This window comes from Rutidosis leptorrhynchoides, chromosome 9, assembly GCF_046630445.1.
Source record: "Rutidosis leptorrhynchoides isolate AG116_Rl617_1_P2 chromosome 9, CSIRO_AGI_Rlap_v1, whole genome shotgun sequence".
Taxonomy (NCBI): domain Eukaryota; kingdom Viridiplantae; phylum Streptophyta; class Magnoliopsida; order Asterales; family Asteraceae; genus Rutidosis; species Rutidosis leptorrhynchoides.
In genome coordinates, this window is record NC_092341.1 from 156,543,496 (window position 1) to 156,566,720 (window position 23,225).

Here is a 23,225-nt window from a genome sequence, read left to right on the forward strand (position 1 = left end):
TGTAATCGTCGAGATACAAACGAGGTTTAAGATGAAATCAAGTGGCAAACTTGAAGAAATGTTTAGTTTCATATGTTATAATCAATATTTTAATTCGTTTTAGTTGTCCAATGTTAGTAGTCCACAGTTAGTAGTCCAATAATTCATATATGTATAATATTCGAATTAATTAATACGTGTCGTGACCCATTGTATAAAAGTCTCAGACTCGATCACAACTCAAGGTATATATATTATTTGAGAATCAGCCTCAACCTTGTATAGCTAACTCGAACATTACCGCATATAGAGTGTCTGTGGCTATTCCAAATAGTATATATAGATGACGTCGATATGATATGTCAAAACATTGTATATGTGTCCCGATATTTAAAATGCGTAAATAACAGTTTAAATGACGATAAATAAAGTGCGTAAAATAAATAACAGAAATTAAATGACGATAAATAAAATTTCAAAAATTAAAATTGAGACAAATAAATTGCGATAATTAAATTGCGATAATGTAATAGGGAATTAACAGTTAGCTAGGAACAGTTAGCTAGGATTTTGTTAGCGTGGATTCTTAACAACATTTCTCATATTTAATTTGTTTGTTTCTAACAAATTTTATTTTGACAAATGTTTTCATCATTATGCCACTTGTTGGATTCTGATATGTCAAAATCCAAATATGAAATTGAATAAAAATGGTTATTCTGTGGTGAACGAATTCGTATATATGTGGATGTAAGTAGGATAGTAAAATGACTGTTGAATCAAATTGGAAGAATGTACAGTGTAACTTATTAATGTGAAATCTAAATATTTCCTCGGGTATTACCTACTCGTTAAAATATTTTCACCATTAACAGTTTGTACGAAAGAATTTTTAATTACAATCGTTATGAAAATATATATACATATATATTTTCTTCAGATGTAATCATGGATTTAATGAGTTAATATGATATTAAACTCATTTGATTTATCGTTAGAACTAGAATACATAATCTCTAAAACATTAGAGATTACATAATCGCCATGTAGAACAAAGATAAATGATGTAGAACGATACGTAGAACATGATTAAGTTTGAGGTATGGATTGTGATGTTGAGACGTGTGATGTTGAAACTTGGGTAGTTGGTGGTACTGGTGTTGATGTTGGTGGTACTGTTGTTGAAGCTGGTAAGTTTTGCACCATATTCTCCAAATTTATTACTCGAGCGCGAAGTTCGTTGATTTCTTCTATTATTCCGGGATGATTGTTGGTCAGAACGAGCGGATGAATAAGGTTTAGAATTTTAAATAGAATATAATCGTGGCGAGATATTCGGGAAATGAGGGTGAAAATGGTGTTTCGGACTGGTTCGCCGGTAAGTGCTTCGGGTTCTTCGTCAAGAGGTGAATTTGAGTGGTGAAAGGATCGCATTCTTCGCCTCTCCATTGATTAAGTCGACTACGAACCCATCCCCAATTCATCCAGAATTGAAGATGACTAATTGGTTGATCCATTTTGTTTACACTGCTTTCGGAGCTTAGGTGAATATCCATGTCGGAATAGCTGTCGGAATCCTAGGAACTTGAACTAGTTGAGAGTTCCGTCTTGTACGGTTAGATAAAGGGTTTTCGATATGAAATGATTTTTGGATATCGGATAATATTCTAATTACATAGAATACTTATATATATAGCACTGAAGATTTCGTAGACTACGGAGGAATTTACGGCATATGCCAGGCAAGTCTACAATAACAGATACGCTAAGATATGAATTATCAGATACGCTAAGATATGAATTTTGTCTATACACTATTCATGTAGTTAATGCGGTAAAACGTGTCTAGACTAAGAATGATAAGCAGGTAATTTCCGATAAGAAATGATAAGCAAAACTTTTGACATGCAGACACGGTCGAAGTCCAGACTCACTAATGCATCTTAACAACTACTAGTTAGACACATTAATGCAAGACCTGGTTAGCTACGACCACCGCTCTGATACCAACTGAAATGCCCCATTCATATCGATTATAAACGATTCATGATAGTTGGTTTCATTGCGAGGTACTTGGCCTCTATATGATACATTTTACAAACATTGCATTCGTTTTTAAAAGACAACTTTCATTACATCGAAAGTTGGCGGCATGCATACCATTTCATAATATATCCAACTATAATTGACTTAATAATAATCTTGAAGAACTCAATGACTCGAATGCAACGTCTTTTGAAATATGCCATGAATGACTTCAAGTAATATCCCTAGAATGAGCAAATGCACAGCGGAAGATTTCTTTCATACCCGAGAATAAACATGCTTTAAAGTGTCAACCAAAAGGTTGGTGAGTTCATAGGTTTATCTTAAACAATCATTTCAATAATTTCAATAGACCACAAGATTTAATTTTCATAGTTAACTGCAGGAACACTCATCTGCAAAAATTATAATACAGGAACACTCATCTTTATAAAAATCCATTCATATGGTGAACACCTGGTAACCGACCTTAGCAAGATGCATATAGAATATCCCCAAATATACAGGTACACCCATCTGTATATAAAAATCAAAGTACTAAAGCATCCATAACCTGGATGGGGTTTGTTAGGCCCATAGATCTATCTTCAGGATTCGCATCAATTAGGGGGTCTGTTCCCTAATTCATAGGCTACCAAGCTAAAAGGGTGATATTCAATTTCGATAATCCAACCACAGAATGTAGTTTCGATTACTTGTGTCTATTTCGTAAAACATTTATAAAAGCAGCGCATGTATTCTCAGTCCCAAAAATATATATTGCAAAAGCATTTAAAAAGGGAGCAAATAAAACTCACAATACTGTATTTTGTAGTAAAAATACATATGACGTCATTGAACAAGTGTAGCGTTGGCCTCGGATTCACGAACCTATATTATTCATATATTTATTAAAACCTATACTTGTAATCGAACAAGTTTAGATATTATTATTAATTGTTATTTCAGTAACTTGTATGTTTCATTAGTAACTATATTAACTATATTTATTTTATATACTTTAGATAAATAATTAGTATTTATTATGAGAATATTAATGTTGTTATGCGATATGTTTTAAATATATTCTTATATAGCTATTTATTTGGTAAAATAATATCAATAATAATAAATAGAAATTTGTATCTTTTTATGATAACAATAATAATAATAATACTAAAAGTAATTAGATTTAGTAATGATACTGCTATTAATAGTTTTGATAATAATACTAATAATAAAAGTAATGTTAGTAATAATAATAATTTTAATGAAAAGATAATAATGATAAGATAAAAATGTTAGTTTTCATAAAAATAATATTTTAAATAATAATGGTACTTTTAATAAAAATGATGATTCTAATAGAAATTTTAATAGTCATAGTAATAATAATACTATATATTTTAATAATAATAATAATGATAATAATATTAATTATACTAATAATCTTATTTATAATATTGGTAATAGTAATAATTACTTAATAACAATCAATAATAAATAATAATAATAATAATAATAATAATAATAATAATAATAATAATAATAATAATAATAATAATAATAATAAGAGTATTAATAATAGCTACCTCAAAGGAGTAGCCCTTAAAAAAATGCCCAAGTCCGGTTTTGAACTCGCGACGTCCCGCTAACCAAAAACAATCCTAACCATTCCTCTGTGTCTGTTTTCCCTGATTCATATGATACTTATATTTATATAACCCCTTTTCTTCCTGTTTCCCCTTCTTAGTCTTTTTCTGTAAAAAAAAAATGCCATAACCGGGGCTCAAACCTAAGACCTCTCGCTTAAACTCAACACACACAAACCATTGAGCTATTTCGTTTTCTGCTGATTTAACTGTTACTTATATTTATTTAACCCCTTTTACTGTGATCTTCTTCCTCTTCAAAAATCAAAACCCATTTGCATTCATCATCATAAATCGATCCATCTATCATCTATAAATCGATCCATCTATCATCTATATCATTATCAATCATCATTCAATTTATGCATATATATGTATATATATATATATCATCCTAATTATTATGATCCTATCATCATCTAACATCACGAATCAAAATCACACACACACACACACACACACACACACACACACACACATATATATATATATATATATATATATATATATATATATATATATATATATATATATATATATATATATATATATATATATCATCCTAATTATTATGATCCTATCATCATCTAACATCACGAATCAAAATCATCATCTCTTGATCACGATCATAACCTTGATCATCATTGTTTATAGTTATCATTTATACTTCATTGTTTTTGCTACTGTAACATCATCACTTATCATAATATTCACACTCGTCATTCATAGTCTTCATCATATATCATCTTTATTTAACAGAATCGTACAACGTGGTTCATGGGTGTTCGATTGAAATAGAAAACAAAGATTAGCGGCTGTTAAGATTTATTTTGCTTAGTGGGCTGCAGCAGTCCACTTAAAGTGGCAGCCTAATTTATCTAATTGTTACAGCCCAATTCAACAGCCCACTCTAGAAGTCCATTAACCCATTTCTTAATATCAAAAGGTGTTATCCTGTCGGTGGAAAAAGTAGCCGAAAGAAAAGAGAAACAAAAGATAGTGGGTCGGTTTTCTTGGTATTTAATTTATTCACTAGACAAAGGAAACAGTAAACAGATTCTTACAGCTACAGAAATAATGGTAACCCAGCTACAACCGTGTTCATCTTCCTTTCCATTATCTCATGTATCATCTTTATTTAATCATGAATTTCATATACCTTTGTTCGACAGAGATAGAAACAGATAGGGTGTAATATGAAATGTCCCGTTCTTATTGATTAAAAACGTTCCATATTAATTGATTTCGTTACGAGATTTTGACCTCTATATGAGACGTTTTTCAAAGACTGTATTCATTTTAAAACAAACCATAACCTTTATTTCATCAATAAAGGTTTAAAAAGCTTTACGTAGATTATCAAATAATGATAATCTAAAATATCCTGTTTACACTCGACCATTACATAATGGTTTACAATACAAATATGTTACAACGAAATAAGTTTCTTGAATGCAGTTTTTACACAATATCATACAAGCATGGACTCCAAATCTCGTCCTTATTTAAGTATACGACAGCGGAAGCTCTTAATAATCACCTGAGAATAAACATGCTTAAAACGTCAACAAAAATGTTGGTGAGTTATAGGTTTAACCTATATATTATCAAATCATAATAATAGACCACAAGATTTCATATTTCAATACACATCCCATACATAGAGATAAAATTCATTCATATGGTGAACACCTGGTAACTGACATTAACAAGATGCATATTTAAGAATATCCCCATCATTTCGGGAAACCCTTCGGATATGATATAAATTTCGAAGTACTAAAGCATCCGGTACTTTGGATGGGGTTTGTTAGGCCCAATAGATCTATCTTTAGGATTCGCGTCAATTAGGGTGTCTGTTCCCTAATTCTTAGATTACCAGACTTAATAAAAAGGGGCATATTCGATTTCGATAATTCAACCATAAAATGTAGTTTCACGTACTTGTGTCTATTTTGTAAATCATTTATAAAACCTGCATGTATTCTCATCCCAAAAATATTAGATTTTAAAAGTGGGACTATAACTCACTTTCACAGATTTTTACTTCGTCGGGAAGTAAGACTTGGCCACTGGTCGATTCACGAACCTATAACAAATATGTACATATATATCAAAGTATATTCAAAATATATTTACGACACTTTTAATACATTTTGATGTTTTAAGTTTATTAAGTCAGATGTCCTCGTTAGTAACCTACAACTAGTTGTCCAACGTTAGATGTACAGAAAAAAAATTGATATATATTATCTTGAATCAATCCACGACCCAGTGTATACACGTCTCAGGCTAGATCACAACTCAAAGTATATATATTTTTGGAATCAACCTCAACCCTGTATAGCTAACTCCCTCATTACTGCATATAGAGTGTCTATGGTTGTTTAAAATAATATATACACATGGGTCGATATGATATGTCAAAACATTTGCATACGTGTCTATGGTATCCCAAGATTACATAATATATTAGAATACATATATAATACAATATAAGTTAGCTAAGATATGATTAATATAGATTTGTTACCAATTTTCACGTTGCTACAACAAGAAAAATTATCCAATCTTGTTTTACCCATAACTTCTTCATTTTAAATTCGTTTTGAGTGAATCAAATTGCTATGGTTTCATATTGAACTCTATTTTAGGAATATAAACAGGAAAAGTATAGGTTTATAGTCGAAAATATAAGTTACAAGTCATTTTTGTAAGAGGTAGTCATTTCAGTCGAAAGAACGACGTCTTGATGACCATTTTGAAAAACATACTTTCACTTTGAGTTTAACCATGATTTTTGGATATAGTTTCATGTTCATAAGAAAAATTATTTTCCCAGAAGAACAACTTTTAAATCAAAGTTTATCATATTTTTAATTAACTAACCCAAAACAGCCCGCGGTGCTACTACGACGGCGTAAATCCGGTTTTACGGTGTTTTTCGTGTTTCCAGGTTTTAAATCATTAAGTTAGCATATCATATAGATATATATCATGTGTATAGTTGATTTTAAAAGTGTAGTTAGAAGGATTAACTTTATTTGCGAACAAGTTTAGAATTAACTAAACTATGTTCTAGTGATTACTAGTTTACCACTTCGAATATGATAGCTTTTTATGTATGAATCGAATGATGTTATGAACATCATTACTACCTTAAGTTCCTTGGATAAACCTACTGGAAATAGAAAAATGGATCTAGCTTCAACGGATCCTTGGATGGCTCGAAGTTCTTGAAGCAGAATCATGACACGAAAACAAGTTCAAGTAAGATCATCACTTAAAATAAGATTGTTATAGTTATAGAAATTGAACCAAAGTTTGAATATGATTATTACCTTGTATTCGAATGATAACCTACTGTAATAAACAAAGATTTCTTGAGATTGTATGATCACCTTACAAGATTGGAAGTGAGCTAGCAAACTTGAAAGTATTCTTGATTTTATGTAACTAGAACTTGTAGAATTTATGAAGAACACTTAGAACTTGAAGTTAGAACTTGAGAGAGATCAATTAGATGAAGAAAATTGAAGAATGAAAGTGTTTGTAGGTGTTTTTGGTCGTTGGTGTATGGATTAGATATAAAGGATATGTAATTTTGTTTTCATGTAAATAAGTCATGAATGATTACTCATATTTTTGTAATTTTATGAGATATTTCATGCTAGTTGCCAAATGATGGTTCCCACATGTGTTAGGTGACTCACATGGGCTGCTAAGAGCTGATCATTGGAGTGTATATACCAATAGTACATACATCTAAAAGCTGTGTATTGTACGAGTACGAATACGGGTGCATACGAGTAGAATTGTTGATGAAACTGAACGAGGATGTAATTGTAAGCATTTTTGTTAAGTAGAAGTATTTTTATAAGTGTCTTGAAGTCTTTCAAAAGTGTATGAATACATATTAAGACACTACATGTATATACATTTTAACTGAGTCGTTAAGTCATCGTTAGTCGTTACATGTAAGTGTTGTTTTGAGACCTTTAGGTTAACGATCTTGTTAAATGTTGTTAACCCAAAGTTTATAATATCAAATGAGATTTTAAATTATTATATTATCATGATATTATGATATATTAATATATCTTAATATGATATATACATTTAAATGTCGTTACAACGATAATCGTTACATATATGTCTCGTTTCGAAATCCTTAAGTTAGTAGTCTTGTTTTTACTTATGTAGTTCATTGTTAATACACTTAATGATATATTTAATTATCATATTATCATGTTATATATAATATAACAATGTATTAATATGCTTCATATATATTTAGTAAGACGTGGTTATAACGATAATCGTTATATGTATCGTTTCGAGTTTCATACGTCAATAGTCTCCTTTTTAAGTATATAACTTATTGTTACTATTTTTAATGAGATACTTGATGATCATTATATCATGTTAAACATATATATTTATTCATTTATGTATCATCATGTCATATACAACTTATAGCGTTCATGAATCATTGGTCAAACTGGGTAATCAGAAGTTTACAAAATTTTCGTTTCAATTAACCAAGTCTTAACAAGTTTGATTGCTTAACATGTTGGAAACATTTAATCATGTAAATATAGTTTTCATTAAACATATAATCATAGAAAGGTTCGAAAAAGTTCGGGTCACTACATAATAGCAGGAACTTTTTGTATCGTAACAGGAACATAAGGGCTGTATCAGTTAACAAGGTTGCAGGTGAGTTTAAAGGTTATGGTTTTCACTAGGGTTTCTGTGATGGGTTTGGTCAAAATAGCATTAAACAGAAGAAAAGAGAAAAAAAATAGAGAAATAGGAATTGCAAGTATGTTTGGGTTGTATCGGACTGATACAAAAAAAGAAATATAATGTAACAGATCAAATACTAGAAGTGTTTGATTGTTCATAGTGTCTTACGAAGGACATTTAGAGAGAGAGTGGTTGAGAGGCGAGGTGATCGTGTTGTGGTTGTTTATGTTGGTACCCAAACACATAAACAGAAATAGTTTAGCCAACGGGTCTTATGGTGATGGTTTTGAATAAGTTGCAAAAGGTTCCTGAGGTGAATCGCGATGGTGGTGTAATCGAATAGCAAGGCTGCAGTATTTTATTTAACAGAAAAATAAAGAGAGGAGAGGGAGAGGAAAGAGATGGTGTTTTGTTGGGCTGTTTTGACGAAACAGAAAACGAATATAGTAGTCGCATGTTTTAATGGTGGAGGAAAGGTGATGATAAAGTGGCCGTTGGGTGTTGGTTTGGTTATGAATAAAAAAAAAAGATGCAGAAGATCAACAACACATTATATGGTTCGTTGCAGGAAGATTTCGAGAAGATAGTAGTTGATGATGATTGTGATCAATTTTGATTTTATGTGGTTTTGGATTAATCGTGTAGTAGGGATGGTAATCATGGTGTTCGATTGATGGTGGTTGTGATGTGGAAGCCGATGGTGGTCGGTTGTCTCGGGAGAAGAGGAAGAACTCAAGAAGAAGGAAAAGATTTCTATATCTTTAGTATGTGTTTGTATATGTATGAGGAAATAGATAGATGAAATCACCACACAATCTTAACTTTAATAATATGCATTTTATATGTATTGATTCGAATGACAATCATTTAAGGACAAATGACAATCAATTAAGAGCAGTGATAATTAAACACAGTAACACAATTAAATTCAATCATGCACAGTGCTCAAATAGTAAATGTTAATTGAAATTCACGGATTGAAACAAGTGGTGAATGGAAGATGTGTCCTTACATTTACATATATATATTATATAATATTAAAAGTAAAATAAAATAATAATATAATAATAATTATAATAATCAAATGAAAATAAAACGTGTGATTAAGTTAGCCGTCGCCTACTATTTCATTCACGGACTGAAATTTGTGCTCCGTTGATAATGGATAAAAGTACCCAGAAAAATCCCAAATTTTTATATTAAACATCTTTATTCATTCTAATCATTATTTTATAAAAACGGTCATTAATTGTTTAAAACTATTAAATAAAAATTTAATCAACTGTCCGTGCTTGATCCCAGGTAAAAAAAAGTTAAAATTTAACAAATAACTCCAAAATACATTTTTAATAAGCCCTATAATTTATATAACTAATTTTTGGATCACCGTTTATTTTAAAATCATATAAGTTCGTTTTTAACTTGTTTAATATCTATCGAAACATTAAACGAGTATTACAATTATTTAATATTTATTTTTAATATACTTTTATTTATATATAGATATGTTTTTAAATAATAATTATTATAATATCATATTTCATAATAACAACATTTAATATTTCAAATTATACTTCCAATTATCATTTATATATATATACACACATATCTATTTACAATTAATTGTTCGTGAATCATCGAAAATGGTCGAAGTCAAATGAATGTACGAAAATAGTTCAAAAATTTTGAGACGCAACACAATGGACTTTTCTTATCGTGTCAAAAATACTAAATCGTATCGAGAGTTTGATTTAAAATTAGTCGAAATAGCACCCTCAAGCCTTATTTGAAGGCTAATGAATCGACTAATCAACTTGCACACACTAATATTCTTTTCAAGCTTACCTTGTAGGCTCGGAAAAAGACAAACAATATCACACCCTTCATTCCCCATTCAACCGAAGGAACCATTTCCAAAGGTTAGATTACTTTTTATTCACCTACACTCAAACCAAACAATTTTGGTTTGATCAGTTCCATATTTCGATTGTAGGCATGAGATTATTATCAAAATATGGCATTTAACAATACGCAGATGTGTGGCCTTATAATTTTTCTCCAAGCTCTTTGATAGGGTTTTCGTTTTATAAAATTCGCTTAATTTTTTTTTTTTTTTTTAACATTTACGTATCAAAACAGTTTTCCTTTTCTTATATGTATGTATAAAACCTACTTTTTCTGTACTTGTATTGAGACAAAGAAAATCCAAAATTTTTATCAGTTGCCGCCCCGCTCCCAAATTCTACAAACCTCCAAAAAGTTTCCCTCTTTCATCCCCCAAAACAACTGTAATTCAAAATTTTCACCTCTAAATTGATCCCTCCAAAACTAAATTTCTACGAATTATTATTATTATATTATTATAGTATATATATCTAATATCTATATCTACATTTAAAATTGCTTCAAGAAATTATTTCAGATCGAACTCTGTCTCAATTCAATGGCGATTGCTGCAAGCCCTAGTTCCGCAGCTGCTGTATCTATAGACAACAAGATGAACAAAATGATCAATAATAGTGATGAGATCGATCCGGAGATGAAACCGGATTTGCAACCGCAGAAACGGAGTGGAACTACTTGTCATCAAGTATGTTTAATCTATGATACATTTATTTGTCTTGCTAGTATTAATAATATCTTAGGGTTAGGTTTATGGTTGATGTTAGGATTTGGTAGGTTTGATACGAAAGTTGTTTGTTATTGATTTTGCTATAGCTTAGAAACGTGTTGACTTTTGGCGGTCAAAACTATTACCCCCAGATACTAGATTCATACGGAGTATGTATAATCTTAACTCTTAAGTAATAAAAGCTTCTATTGGTAATAGTTGCTGACAATGAGGCGAATATTAGGAATCGTGTTTAGTTAAAGTTAGTTTCAGCTGCCAACTTCAAGTTTTGACCTAAATACTCAAAGCATTCTTTCTTTTAATAGGGTGTTACCTTAGATTTATATCAGATCCAAGTTTGTGGTATTAGCTTAGCTTCATGTTTACATTCATAGTTTTCAGTGGGTTTTCCTTTTTTGTTTTGTTTACAAAAAGGGTTACATTTGCAATCTTTCTTTCATTGTTGATTCTCATTGATGGTTTATTTCAATTTACTTTCTGTTTCTTTTGTTAAAAGATTAGACATCTTCCAATTGTTAATAAGTTGTGTTTTATTTAAAGTGCCGTCAGAAGGTGTCTGCCATATATGCGAGCTGCAAGAATACTGCAAAGACTAAGCCATGCCCCCTTAAGTATTGCAACAAATGCCTCTTAAACAGGTTAGCTTTGGTCCCTTTTTTTATTCCCATAAAAGTATAATATTGGTCCTGTGATCTTAGTTAGAGCAAGTGGCAACGGGCTATTTACTTGTAATTGGATCTAATGGATATAATTTATCCCAACTAATATAATTTAAACATGTAAAAAAAAGTAGCTTAAAGGGAATGGGTCAAATTGATCAAAGTTGACTCAAGGTCTACTTATATTGAAGAAATTCTTTCAATCATATTGATTCTTAAAATTAGATTATTAATGAAATTATAATTAGTAGTCGTATCTAACAACTAATTGTATATAATTATTTTGGACTAAAGGTCTAAAAGGATTTGAGATGTATAAAACCCCCATTTTTACATGGAATCCCTTTTGTTAATAGATATGCTCTATAATGACTTAGGTATTGGGAAAACCCCGAAGATATGATGTTATTGAAGTTCTTTCAATCAAATTTTATTCATAATATTAAATTATTAATGAAATTATTTACTTTAGTAGTCGTATCTAACAACTAATTGTATTAAATACATATGCTTCCTATTAATACATATGCTTTATGCTTTATATATATTTATATTGATATTGATATTGATTTAGGTATGGGGAAAATGCAGAAGATATGATGGTGTTGGATGAATGGAGTTGTCCCAAGTGTAGGGGTATTTGTAATTGCAGCATCTGTATGTAAGTTCCTGAAATGTTAATTTCTGTTTATTATTGTTTTATATTTTGATTAAAAATAAAATTTAATATGAGAGCCTATTTAAACATTAGGAAAAAACGAGGTCATCAGCCGACTGGTATCGCCACACAAATGGCAAAGGCAGGTGGATTTACCTCTGTTTCTGACATGATTGATGCAAAAGGTGCTGGTAACGTTAGTAATTACAAAAGATCAAAAGAAACAACAAAACTGTCTGCTCCAGTAGAGGTGTGATTGTGTTTTCTCTCTTTTAATAATTTATATATTCTTTATTATGTATATAATGGAGTTGGCAAAATGGGCTGGTTAGACATGTCTGGTGTTCAAAACGGCCCAATGTGGGTAAATTTGTATTGGTCACACTTGAAGCATTTCGTTCCTGCATTTGTACATATTTAATAACAATTTTATATTGTTGTTAATGGCTACAAAGATCAAGCTAATGAATAACAAAGTACTCACTTTTTTGAATAAATTGAACATGATTGACAGTTTAGATCGATTTTAATGATAATTTTGGCTCATAACTAAACTACCTGATTTTATGTATGTGTTCATGGATTTTTTATAATTAAAAATATGTAGAGGTTGAACATCACGGTGTTTTTATCACATGGTCCACAAATGTGACATATACATATACATACATGACTGGTTATAAAAGGTGCAATTAAATGCTTACGGGCTTTATATATAATTATAGTTTTAGGGATGGTATATGTATCTTGAATTAGATATGAAGTAATTCTAGTGTACTCCTTTTTACCCATTTGACCCATTAGACATATAATGTGACCCAAATTGAACTTTTTAGCATCTAATATTTATAATCTGCATCTGATATTAAACAGGGAAACATTATTACTTCACCAAAAAAGCTAGGGAAAGAGAATTTGTTTGATGGAAAGACAGATTCAAATACTGATCCTCTGGTTTCTGCCCCACCTGAGAAGAAACCGAAGAAAACGAAGAAAAAGGAAGTTAAAGTTAATGATATTCAAAAATTGCAAAATGAGGCTGAAGGAAATAAAACTATTGATGATCAGAATGTAACCCAACACCTGGAAAAACCAAAGAAAATTAAGCGAAAAAGAGTTGAAGTTATACAAAACAGAACTGGGGTTAATGACCAAACTCTTACTGAAAACAAACAAAAGATGATTAAGTGCAAGTCAACAATTATTAATGATCAAAATGCAACCAAAATATTGGAGGATAATAAATGTGTAAAAGAAGTAAAAAAGAATACGTTTGAAGATGTTATTCCTTTGCCAACTGGTAGTGAGTTGGTAACTATAGCTGGGGTTGACTTACCAAAAGAAGACGTTGGTAATGCATTACAATTGCTAGAATTTTGTTCTACTTTTGGAAAGGTAACTACTTATGATCTAACTCATTTCATTTTCCATTTCATATAATATCAATACTATACCTGGCAAACGGGCCAATTTCGGTTTAGACCCGATAGATTTGTGTCAAACGGGCCGATTTGGGTTGAGACCCGAATAGGTTTGGGTCAAAATGGGCCACGAGTTAAACAGGTCTGATTTTTTGAATGGGTCAAACTGGTCGGGCCTAAATGGGTCGGGTTGGGGTGGTTGGGACCTGTTTTTCAAAGTTTCTTGAACTCGTAAAACCTTTAGATACCTCTTAAGGACCTGTTGGACCTTATATATATTTGTTAGACCTTACATGGGTCTAAATTGGGCCTATTTTTGAACTCTTTTATGGACCCAATTGGTTAAATACCTAACCCAATAGACCCATTTTTCAAGCTTTGGGTACGGGTATAATAAAAACGTTTATACTCACATTCATCTACTTGTCCCTTTTTTAATTATGTAGATTCTAGACGTGAAAAAAGGGCAGGCAGAAGCAGTTTTGAGAGACCTAATAAACGGGCGAAGTACACGTCGTGGGAAATATACTTCGGTTGTTCAGTTTCATGTACAATTACTGTCTGTTTTACAAGAGGAAACAGAATCAGAATCTGAAAGTGAATCAGAGTATATATTTTTATTACTATCATTTAATCACTGAAGTAAAGTAATGTAATATAGGTACTGGGAGGAGGTACTTTTCCTGCACAGGTCTCTTTCGGGGTGGGATTGGTGGGTGCTACGGCACACAGGGTTAGCGTGTCCCTGCCAAACTTACACGTTTTGACCCAAGTAATGTAATATATACATCATGATGATACATATGTGTACTTATATAAATGCATATAATCTTTCAGGTCAAATGTATCAGAACTGACTAATGGAAATGATTCTTGGTTAAAAGCATTACAAAAATGCATCTCTAGATCCAAATTGATGCATACATATGATTGTATAAATGCAACAGCTAAGGGATATGATAATTTAGACTCATCAGTGAAACTTAGACTCTTACTTTTTCTGTGTGACGAAGTTCTTGGAACCGAGTAAGATTGTTGTACACAGTTTAGTAATCTAAAGGCTGATAATTTAAATTTATTTATGTATTTGATAATAATGGGTAATTTGACAGAAAAATAAGAAACTGGATGGATGATCAAAATGCCAAGTTTGCTGAAAATAGAAAGGAAGCAAGAGATAAACTCGGTGCTGCAAAAGATAAGGTATTTTGTGCGTTTGTTTATTTATAAGATATTGATTCTCTTTATTATTTATTATTTTTATTATTATTTTTTTATCATTTATGTTTTCCTGTTTTGAATTTATAGGAAAAAACATTGAAGCAGAAAATGCAGGAAGCTGTTGATAAAGCAAGAATAGAAAATCATGGTGTTCCTCTTACGTTGAAGGAATACGATGAACTTGTTTCTGAGATCAAAAAAGAAGCAGATGAAACACGGGCTGAGATGCTTGCATGTAAATCAATGGTCTCTGCAGGTGTGTGTTTTTAGTTATGTTATTTCAGAGATAACAAATTCAACCCATTTGACTCATTTAGGCGAGTCTATACTTGAGAGTCTTTTCATACTTTTTCTTGGTTAATCTCTCGAGTACTCGGCAAAAGAAAGTCTCTGAGTTACTCTGTCCAATTACTCTGTCATACTTGGTCAAACTTGGGATTACTCGGTCAAACATGGTCAAAACTCGGTCAAACCTGGCCAAAACTCTATTATTTGGAAAATCTGTTAGATTTGATCAAAGTCAAACTTGGTCAACGTCTTAGTACTCCCTGAGTTGCCGAGTACACCCTAAAAATTCCGGACCATGTACTCGCCGAGTAGTGATTTTTGCAACCTTGGTTACTCTTTTCAGATATCACAAATTAGATATTTATATTTATATTGAATTATATAAAGAAAAAAACTTTTATATCACCTTCATAGCCTCACCTCCTTGTCTTCTTTCATTATGCCACATTGAACATGAAACACTCATGAGTCTTATACATAATTCAGAAATCATCAATACCAATATGTTTGTTTATGATATAAGTTTTAAAGTTGCCAATAACTGCTCTTTTTCTGTTACGTTCTTGTAGATAAAGAAAGGCCTGATGCTGTGAGAACTGAGCCAATTTTTAAAGACAACAAAGGACATTTATACTGGAGATTAAAAGGCTGTTCTGACAAACCTGGTATTCTTCTTCAAGGTGCGGCCTATAATCTTTTCACATTTTTTTAAGGCTGTAGTATAGTGTTTTACTAATATGTAATTGTCATTAATTGGTTATCACTAATTCTGAGTTTAACATACAGATATAGGAACTGGGGATGATACAGTTGAAATGGTTGACAAGTGGTTTGAATTTGATGATGAGCAGATGAATTTGATTGAGACACACATCAATGTCTTAAGGTAACACGAGCTCTTGTGCTTTAAATATGATAAAACAACTTGATAATTTTTTTTTTTTTTTTTTGAATAAGTTAAAAACTACTCCATTTGATAGACTAACTTGATAATGATAAAGTAGTTAGCTCATTAACATAAATTACATGTTTTCGAAGTTGTTGAGAACCATTTAGAGAGCATATCTTGATAAACGTTTTTTGGATACGTGCTGATAGATTATGCTATTTTTATATGAAAATATTTATGATAAGTAATTAACAAACTACTGTCTCTATCCGACAATTGTGTGTTTAAATAGCAACCCAAATGTAAACTTTTCATTTTTGTGTTGATATGATTTAAACAATCTAACCATTTTTTATGTGTTATTGTGCAGGTCGAAGTTTAAGAAGCACTACAAAAACTAGTTTTAATAATGGTTGTAACTTAGGGGTAAGTCTATGATTTTGTAACTTACTGGGTAAGGCTTATGTTATATGAACAACATTAGTTAAGTATGCCTTACTCCCATTTGTAAGTTATCTAAGGCAATGCAATATTACTAATTTTGCTATGTTATATTCACAACTTTATGAAACACGATTCATAATACTCTCTTTGATTTACAAATCCTTTGTTACCTAAATAGGTTTCTACATACTAGATGTTTTTTTTTTTTTTTTTTTTTTTTTTTTTTTTATAATCAATGATCAATGTAAAGGAGTTGCATTTGCTGTTATTATTGGATGAAACTGTATTTGTCATGTATTTGATAATGTAAATATAAGTTAAATTCTCACATAAGATAAAAGTATATAGTAACACACTCGTGCTCTGACTTGAAATTTGTGCCAACTTTTCATCTCTTTTTGAAATCTTACGTACGGCACCTTTTCCGATCTCTTCTTGCTTTAATTTTCTTCTTCAATTCTAGTAGCAGCAACTCCTAATTAAACTTGAGTTCATCTTTCCGATCTCCTTTCCCGTTCAACTCCTTTTAGTCTTCTTGTTCCAATTACCGTCTCTGTTTTGCAGTTCCTGGGCAGTTTGGACGTCCGGCCACCGGCATCTTGTCGGTGGTGTCGGGTTTTTTGCTTTATGTGTAATAATGGCCACCTCCGGTCACTTTTCCGGCGTTATTGATCTCCGTTTGGGCTCTCCGGTCTTCCTTCAACCTCCAGGCGGCGATTCCGGGTCTTTGCTCTCGGGATCTGGATTTGTTGGGGTTTTATCGGTTGTTCGTCGGAGTTGATTTCTCGCCGGTCTTCCACTTCGCTTCTCGGTGCCGTTATCTCACTTTTTCCGGTTGTAGGCGACGAATTCATGACTGAATTCTGCAATCTTTAAGGTTTGGTCTTTGTTTCGTTTTGCGGCTTGGTTGTGGTTTTCCGGCGATTGTTGCCGCCTTGTGTGTTTTCCGGTAGATCCGGTCGCCTGAGTGTCACCTGCAGCTATTGAGGGAGGTTGACGGCTGCTAGCGGCCTTGAGGGGTTGCTAGCGTGTAAGACCCAAATATTTATTGTACATAATGTATTTATGGTGTACGGTGCGTGTATGAAGTGTACGTGTTGCTTGCTCGAACGCCGAAGGAAACTGGACGTTGTCTGAAGTGACAAGGTGTGTACGTATCTTTTCAACCCCAAATAAAGTTTGTGTTTGTGACAACCCGGAAATTTCCGACCAAATTTAAACTTTATCTTCATATGATTTAATATTTTCGACACGATAAGCAAAAGCTGTAATGTTGAAATCTCAAAAACTTTGAACTATTATGTGTAAATAGATATGTATGAATATATACATATGTGTGATTATTAAATTGAGAAATATTAATGAAACATTAAACGGTTTGATTAATATGAAAATAAGTTACGAAATCTATTATATGAATTGAGAACGTTAACAAGGTATTAGATGAATAATACTTTACATGAACGTAATTATTTCAAGATATTTTTCAACGGAATTAAAAGATAATATCAAATTATTTATTTATCAGATACATTGTATGATTATGAGTCTCTGTTGAAAGGTCCACTTTGATTTAGAAAACCTTTCCTTTTTAATGGTATTCGAAATGATTGGTAAAGTGATTTACAAGTAAGAACAAAAGTGTCAATTAACGGTAACTGGACAAAAGTTAGTAGAGATTCCTGTTTAATTTTCAATGCATGCTTTACAATAACTTTCTCGTGACTCTTGATAAGTTAATTATTTAACTTTCATAAAATTAATAGTAAGAACATGAAATGTAAATGGATGTCGACAAGGTAAGCAAATGGATATGTTGATTTAAAACGATTTCATACGTTTAATTGTCCATTGGATTTAACCCTGCGATTTACGAATAAACTGTAAGTAAAAACTAGAAATCCATTATGACTTATATATTATATAATTTTACTTTATGAAGTGAAAATGTTTTATGATATAATAATTTCTATTATTTAAACCTTTTAATAAAATGATATTGAATATAAGTAGTTTTGGAAAAACTAAACCTTATAGTATTATTTGATTTAGTTTCAAACGTACGAAAACATTTTTATTCTTTCGATATAATAGAATTTGATTATAAAATATTTTTATGGATTTTCAATGATATGAAAATAAAAATAAAGATAAAATAAAGATTTCTAATGGGCACCAAAAGACTATAACATTTCATCTCAAGATCGCAAGTTAAAATGATGGAAATCACTAAGCATGCGCACTTTCACGAGAAAAATCATAACTAAATCATACTGACTCGAAAAAGGGTGATTCCGGTGTCCAGACGTCCGTAACTCAAAAATCTACAACTTTCATGAAGACACCGTACGTGGATCGCGTACCTATCTACGCGAAACGCGTAATGTTGTGTCGACATATTTTTGTGGCGGCTCACTATTTAACATGTTTTTTATTTATTTTAATATTATATTATATTATTATATTATTTATATACCTATATATATATGATCGATCATAATTGTTTTCTAACTACCTATCTCTCACACTCTCTCTATAATTATATTTATTATTATTATTAGTATTATTATTATTATTAGTATTATTATACAAAAAATACTACGACGATGTCATGAGCGAGTTATTTCAAAAAGGGTTTTTCGAGCGGGATAGAGCTAAGGAAATTATGGGTTATAGCTATGGAGGTTATGGGTATTGCTTGGGGGTTATGATCATGAGTCAAATGTCAACCTAGTGTTTATCATCTCCGTCGCGTTTACGTACCTTTCCTGCAATATTGAATCTCAATATTGATACGTGAGTACTCATAAATTAACTTTTATATATTAATAGTGTATCCCTGACCAGTGCTCGAGTATATAGGATTATGCATGCTTGTACTTTTGATAGTGCCATTAGATAGGTTATGTTAAATCCTGAATTAGTTACATATGCGGTTGAGATAAGGTATAAGATATGCATGTCGTTGGAAAGCTAGCGAAAAATTAAGAACTTTTCATTTATATATCGAACGGTTTCGATGAATGGATTAGAAGTTATAGTGAATTGAAGTTTGTATTATTATTAAAAAAAATGATTATTATTATCGTTGTTATTATCGTCGTTCTAGTTTTTATCTAATTATTATTATTACTATTATTATTATTATTATTATCATTATCAATAAAAGTATTATCATTAAAAATTATTATTTTATTATTATTACTATCGTTATTATCGTTAAAGTTATAATTAATATTATTATTATTATCATCATTAAAATAGTTATTAGTATTATCATCATAATATTTATTATCACTAATATTATTATAATTAAAACTAATATTAGTAACACCTAATTATTATGATTACTATTATTATCATTATTATGAATGTGATATAAAAGAGAACTAAAAGCTATTGAACAAATCGATCAGGAAATAATGAGTATGGGTATCATGATGAAATTAAAATATTGTAAGATATTGATTTAAGAGAAAAAAATATCGATTTCATTATTTTTATCATTATTATTATTTCTAAAAATATCATTTATATTAAAACTATCTTTTTTTACTAAAATATCATGAAATATCATTACTATTATCATTTTAGTATTATTATGATAAAGTAGAGTTATTATCTTATTATTAATATAGTTAATATTAAAAAGTATTGTTATTACTAATATTATCATGATTAGAATTATCAATTTTATTATAATAATTAGTAAATATAAACATTGTTATTATTATAATAATACTTATTATTATTACAAAATAATACTACTTTTACTTATTATTATTATTATCAATATTATTTTATCAAATAGATATGTGATACAAAGATATTTTGACCACACGTAATATAATTACATTAATAATACATACCACTATAATTTTATGATATTAAGTGAATTTTATAAATTTTATTACTTAAGACATAAAAGTATATTTTTATAATATATAAACTTTAATATAATTTTTATCTATTAACAAATGATTTATATTATTTACTTTAATAAAATTTAATAAATATTTAAATATATAAAATGACTATATTTAAGTTATATAATAATCATGTATAGATTTTGGAAATCATTTTGGATCAAGTTGACTTTTGCATGTTAGTCTCGAGCATTAGGATTGTGATACACTACAGTTTGACCTAAATTGCTAGACAGATATTGACCATCATATAAATATATATACTTAATATAGGTTCGTGAATCCGAAGCCAACCTTGCACTTGTTCAATGACGTCATATGTATTTTCACTACGAAATACAGTATTGTGAGTTTTCATTTGCCTTTTTACCCTTTATATTTTTGGGCTGAGAATACATGCGCAATTTTTATAAATGTTTTACGAAATAGACACAAGTAATCGAAACTACATTATATGGTTGAATTATCGAAATCGAATATGCCCCTTTTTATTAAGTCTGGTAATCTAAGAATTAGGGAACAGACACCCTAATTGACGCGAATCCTAAAGATAGATCTATCGGGCACAACAAGCCCCATCCAAAGTACCGGATGCTTTAGTACTTCGAAATTTATATCATGTCCGATGGAGGATCCCGGAATGATGGGGATATTCTTATATGCATTTTGTGAATGTCGGTTACCAGGTGTTCAATCCATATGAATGATTTTTATCTCTATGTATGGGATGTTTATTTATGAGAAATGGAAATGAAAATCTTGTGGTCTATAAAAATGATGAAAATGAATATTGATGATAAACTAATGAACTCACCAACCTTTTGGTTGACACTTTAAAGCATGTTTATTCTCAGGTATTAAAGAAATCTTTCGCTGTGCATTAGCTCATTTTAGAGATCTTACTGGAGCCATTCATGGCATATTTTAAAAGATGTTGCATTCGAGTCATTGAGTTCATCAAGATTATCATTAAGTCAATTATAGTTGGATATTGGATATTATGAAATGGTATGCATGCCTGTCAATTTTCGATGTAAAGAAAGTTTGTCTTTTAAAAACGAATGCAATATTTGTAAAGTGTATCATATAGAGGTCAAATACCTCGCGATGTAATCAACTATTGTGAATCATTTATAATGTATATGAACGGGTCCTTTTAGTGTTGATGTTTCAAAGCCTTACCATTGGGAAGGAAATCTTATTACGTTTCCAACGATATTTGATTCATCGAAAACGGAGCTACGGTCAAAAAGTTATGGCCAAAACAAGTTTCTGAAAACTGACCTGTAGGTTGGAGCGGCGCTCCACCTTTTGGCGCGGCGCGCCGAACCCATCTGATGCAATTTTCAACTTTTTTAAAAGGTCTAAATGAGGGGTACTTTGGTATTTTCATTTAGGGTCGGTTTAGGGTCACCAAAACTGATCTAGAACGCCATTGGAGCTCATTTCTCACCCACACAAACACTCTCATCCATATTTAGAGAGAGAGGGAGAGTTCTAGAGTGAGAGAGCTTGATTTGGAGAAGAAGGAGTCGAATTCTAGCCAAAGCTCGGGTTTTAAAGTTGTTCATCTCGCTCCTAGCTACATTTTGGTAGTATTGGTAAGTCCTAACTCCGAATTTCATTTGTTAGATTTGATATTCAAGTTAGGGTTTGAGATTGTTAGTTATAAAACCCATTTGGTTGATGAAGAGGGTTTATGGAAACTTGCTATTTTGACATTTGGCGGGTTTTTGGTTGGTTAATGATTTAACCATGTTTAAGACTTGTAAATGTGTATAATCACTAGTGTTAGTGATTATTGGTGTTTTGGAAACCATTAGGGTTCTTATGGTTGACTAATTTTGACTAGAGTCAAAATTAGGGTTTGTTGATGATTATGACTCAATTACCGATTTAATAAGATTTATAAACTTAAAATGGATTAAGTTGAAGCATAGAACCGAGTTAAATATGTTTTGGTGTCAAAACTTGCTAATGGCGTGATATTGACTTCTTATGGGTCAAATTAGGGTTTAAGTGTCATTTTGGGCAAGATAGGTGTTTAACACCTATGATTGGGTTTGATTGGCATATTAGGACCATTCTCACTTGTGTTAGTGATTATTGGTTAGTTTGGGCGCGGTTTGTGCTTGAAAGTGCATTTGGGTCGAAATTGCACTAGTTGTCAATTTGGGTTGATTTGTATATCCACCCTAATTGTGTTACTTGTTATGTGATAAATGGATTAGGTACATTCCATCGGCGATTGCGGATTATTAGGTATCATTCTTCAAGGCGACAAGGTGAGTGTTAATATCCTATATGCATATGTATGTGTAGGATGGGTGCGGGTCGGTAGAAGGGGTTCTCGCTTGTAGAGCTCGCTTCTCGTATAGGTGGAATTGTTGGACTTGTGTATAGGTCCAATTGGCACGGTTGTGCGTTTTGGTTGACCACGTTGGCGAGGTGCACACTTTGTGTGTACGTTATCACATGGACGTGTGATGTGGACTTATATAACCCCAATGACGAAGGGTTAATATAGTGAGTGGAATAATTATATGTGTAGGTATATAATGTATCTATTTGTTGTAGCGTAAAATGCGTAGTGTCGAGGTGTTAAGACATCACGTTTCACGTGACGAGTGAAGCATCGAGGTGTTAAGATGCCACTCGGGGTGAAGCATCGAGGTGTTAAGA

General features: G+C 31.1%; 1 protein-coding gene across 1 annotated transcript; it reads left to right on the forward strand.

Moving 5' to 3' along the window:
• The first annotated feature begins 10,767 nt into the window (after nt 1-10,767).
• Nucleotides 10,768-16,789, forward strand: LOC139866888 (uncharacterized). Its single transcript, XM_071855183.1, has 12 exons — nt 10,768-10,995; nt 11,578-11,675; nt 12,271-12,357; nt 12,448-12,604; nt 13,228-13,749; nt 14,222-14,382; nt 14,613-14,801; nt 14,888-14,978; nt 15,084-15,252; nt 15,854-15,964; nt 16,071-16,170; nt 16,544-16,789. Exons 1-12 carry the CDS (start codon nt 10,849-10,851, stop codon nt 16,572-16,574), a joined length of 1,863 nt encoding a protein of 620 aa, XP_071711284.1. The 5' UTR covers nt 10,768-10,848; the 3' UTR covers nt 16,575-16,789.
• The last annotated feature ends 6,436 nt before the right edge of the window (nt 16,790-23,225 follow it).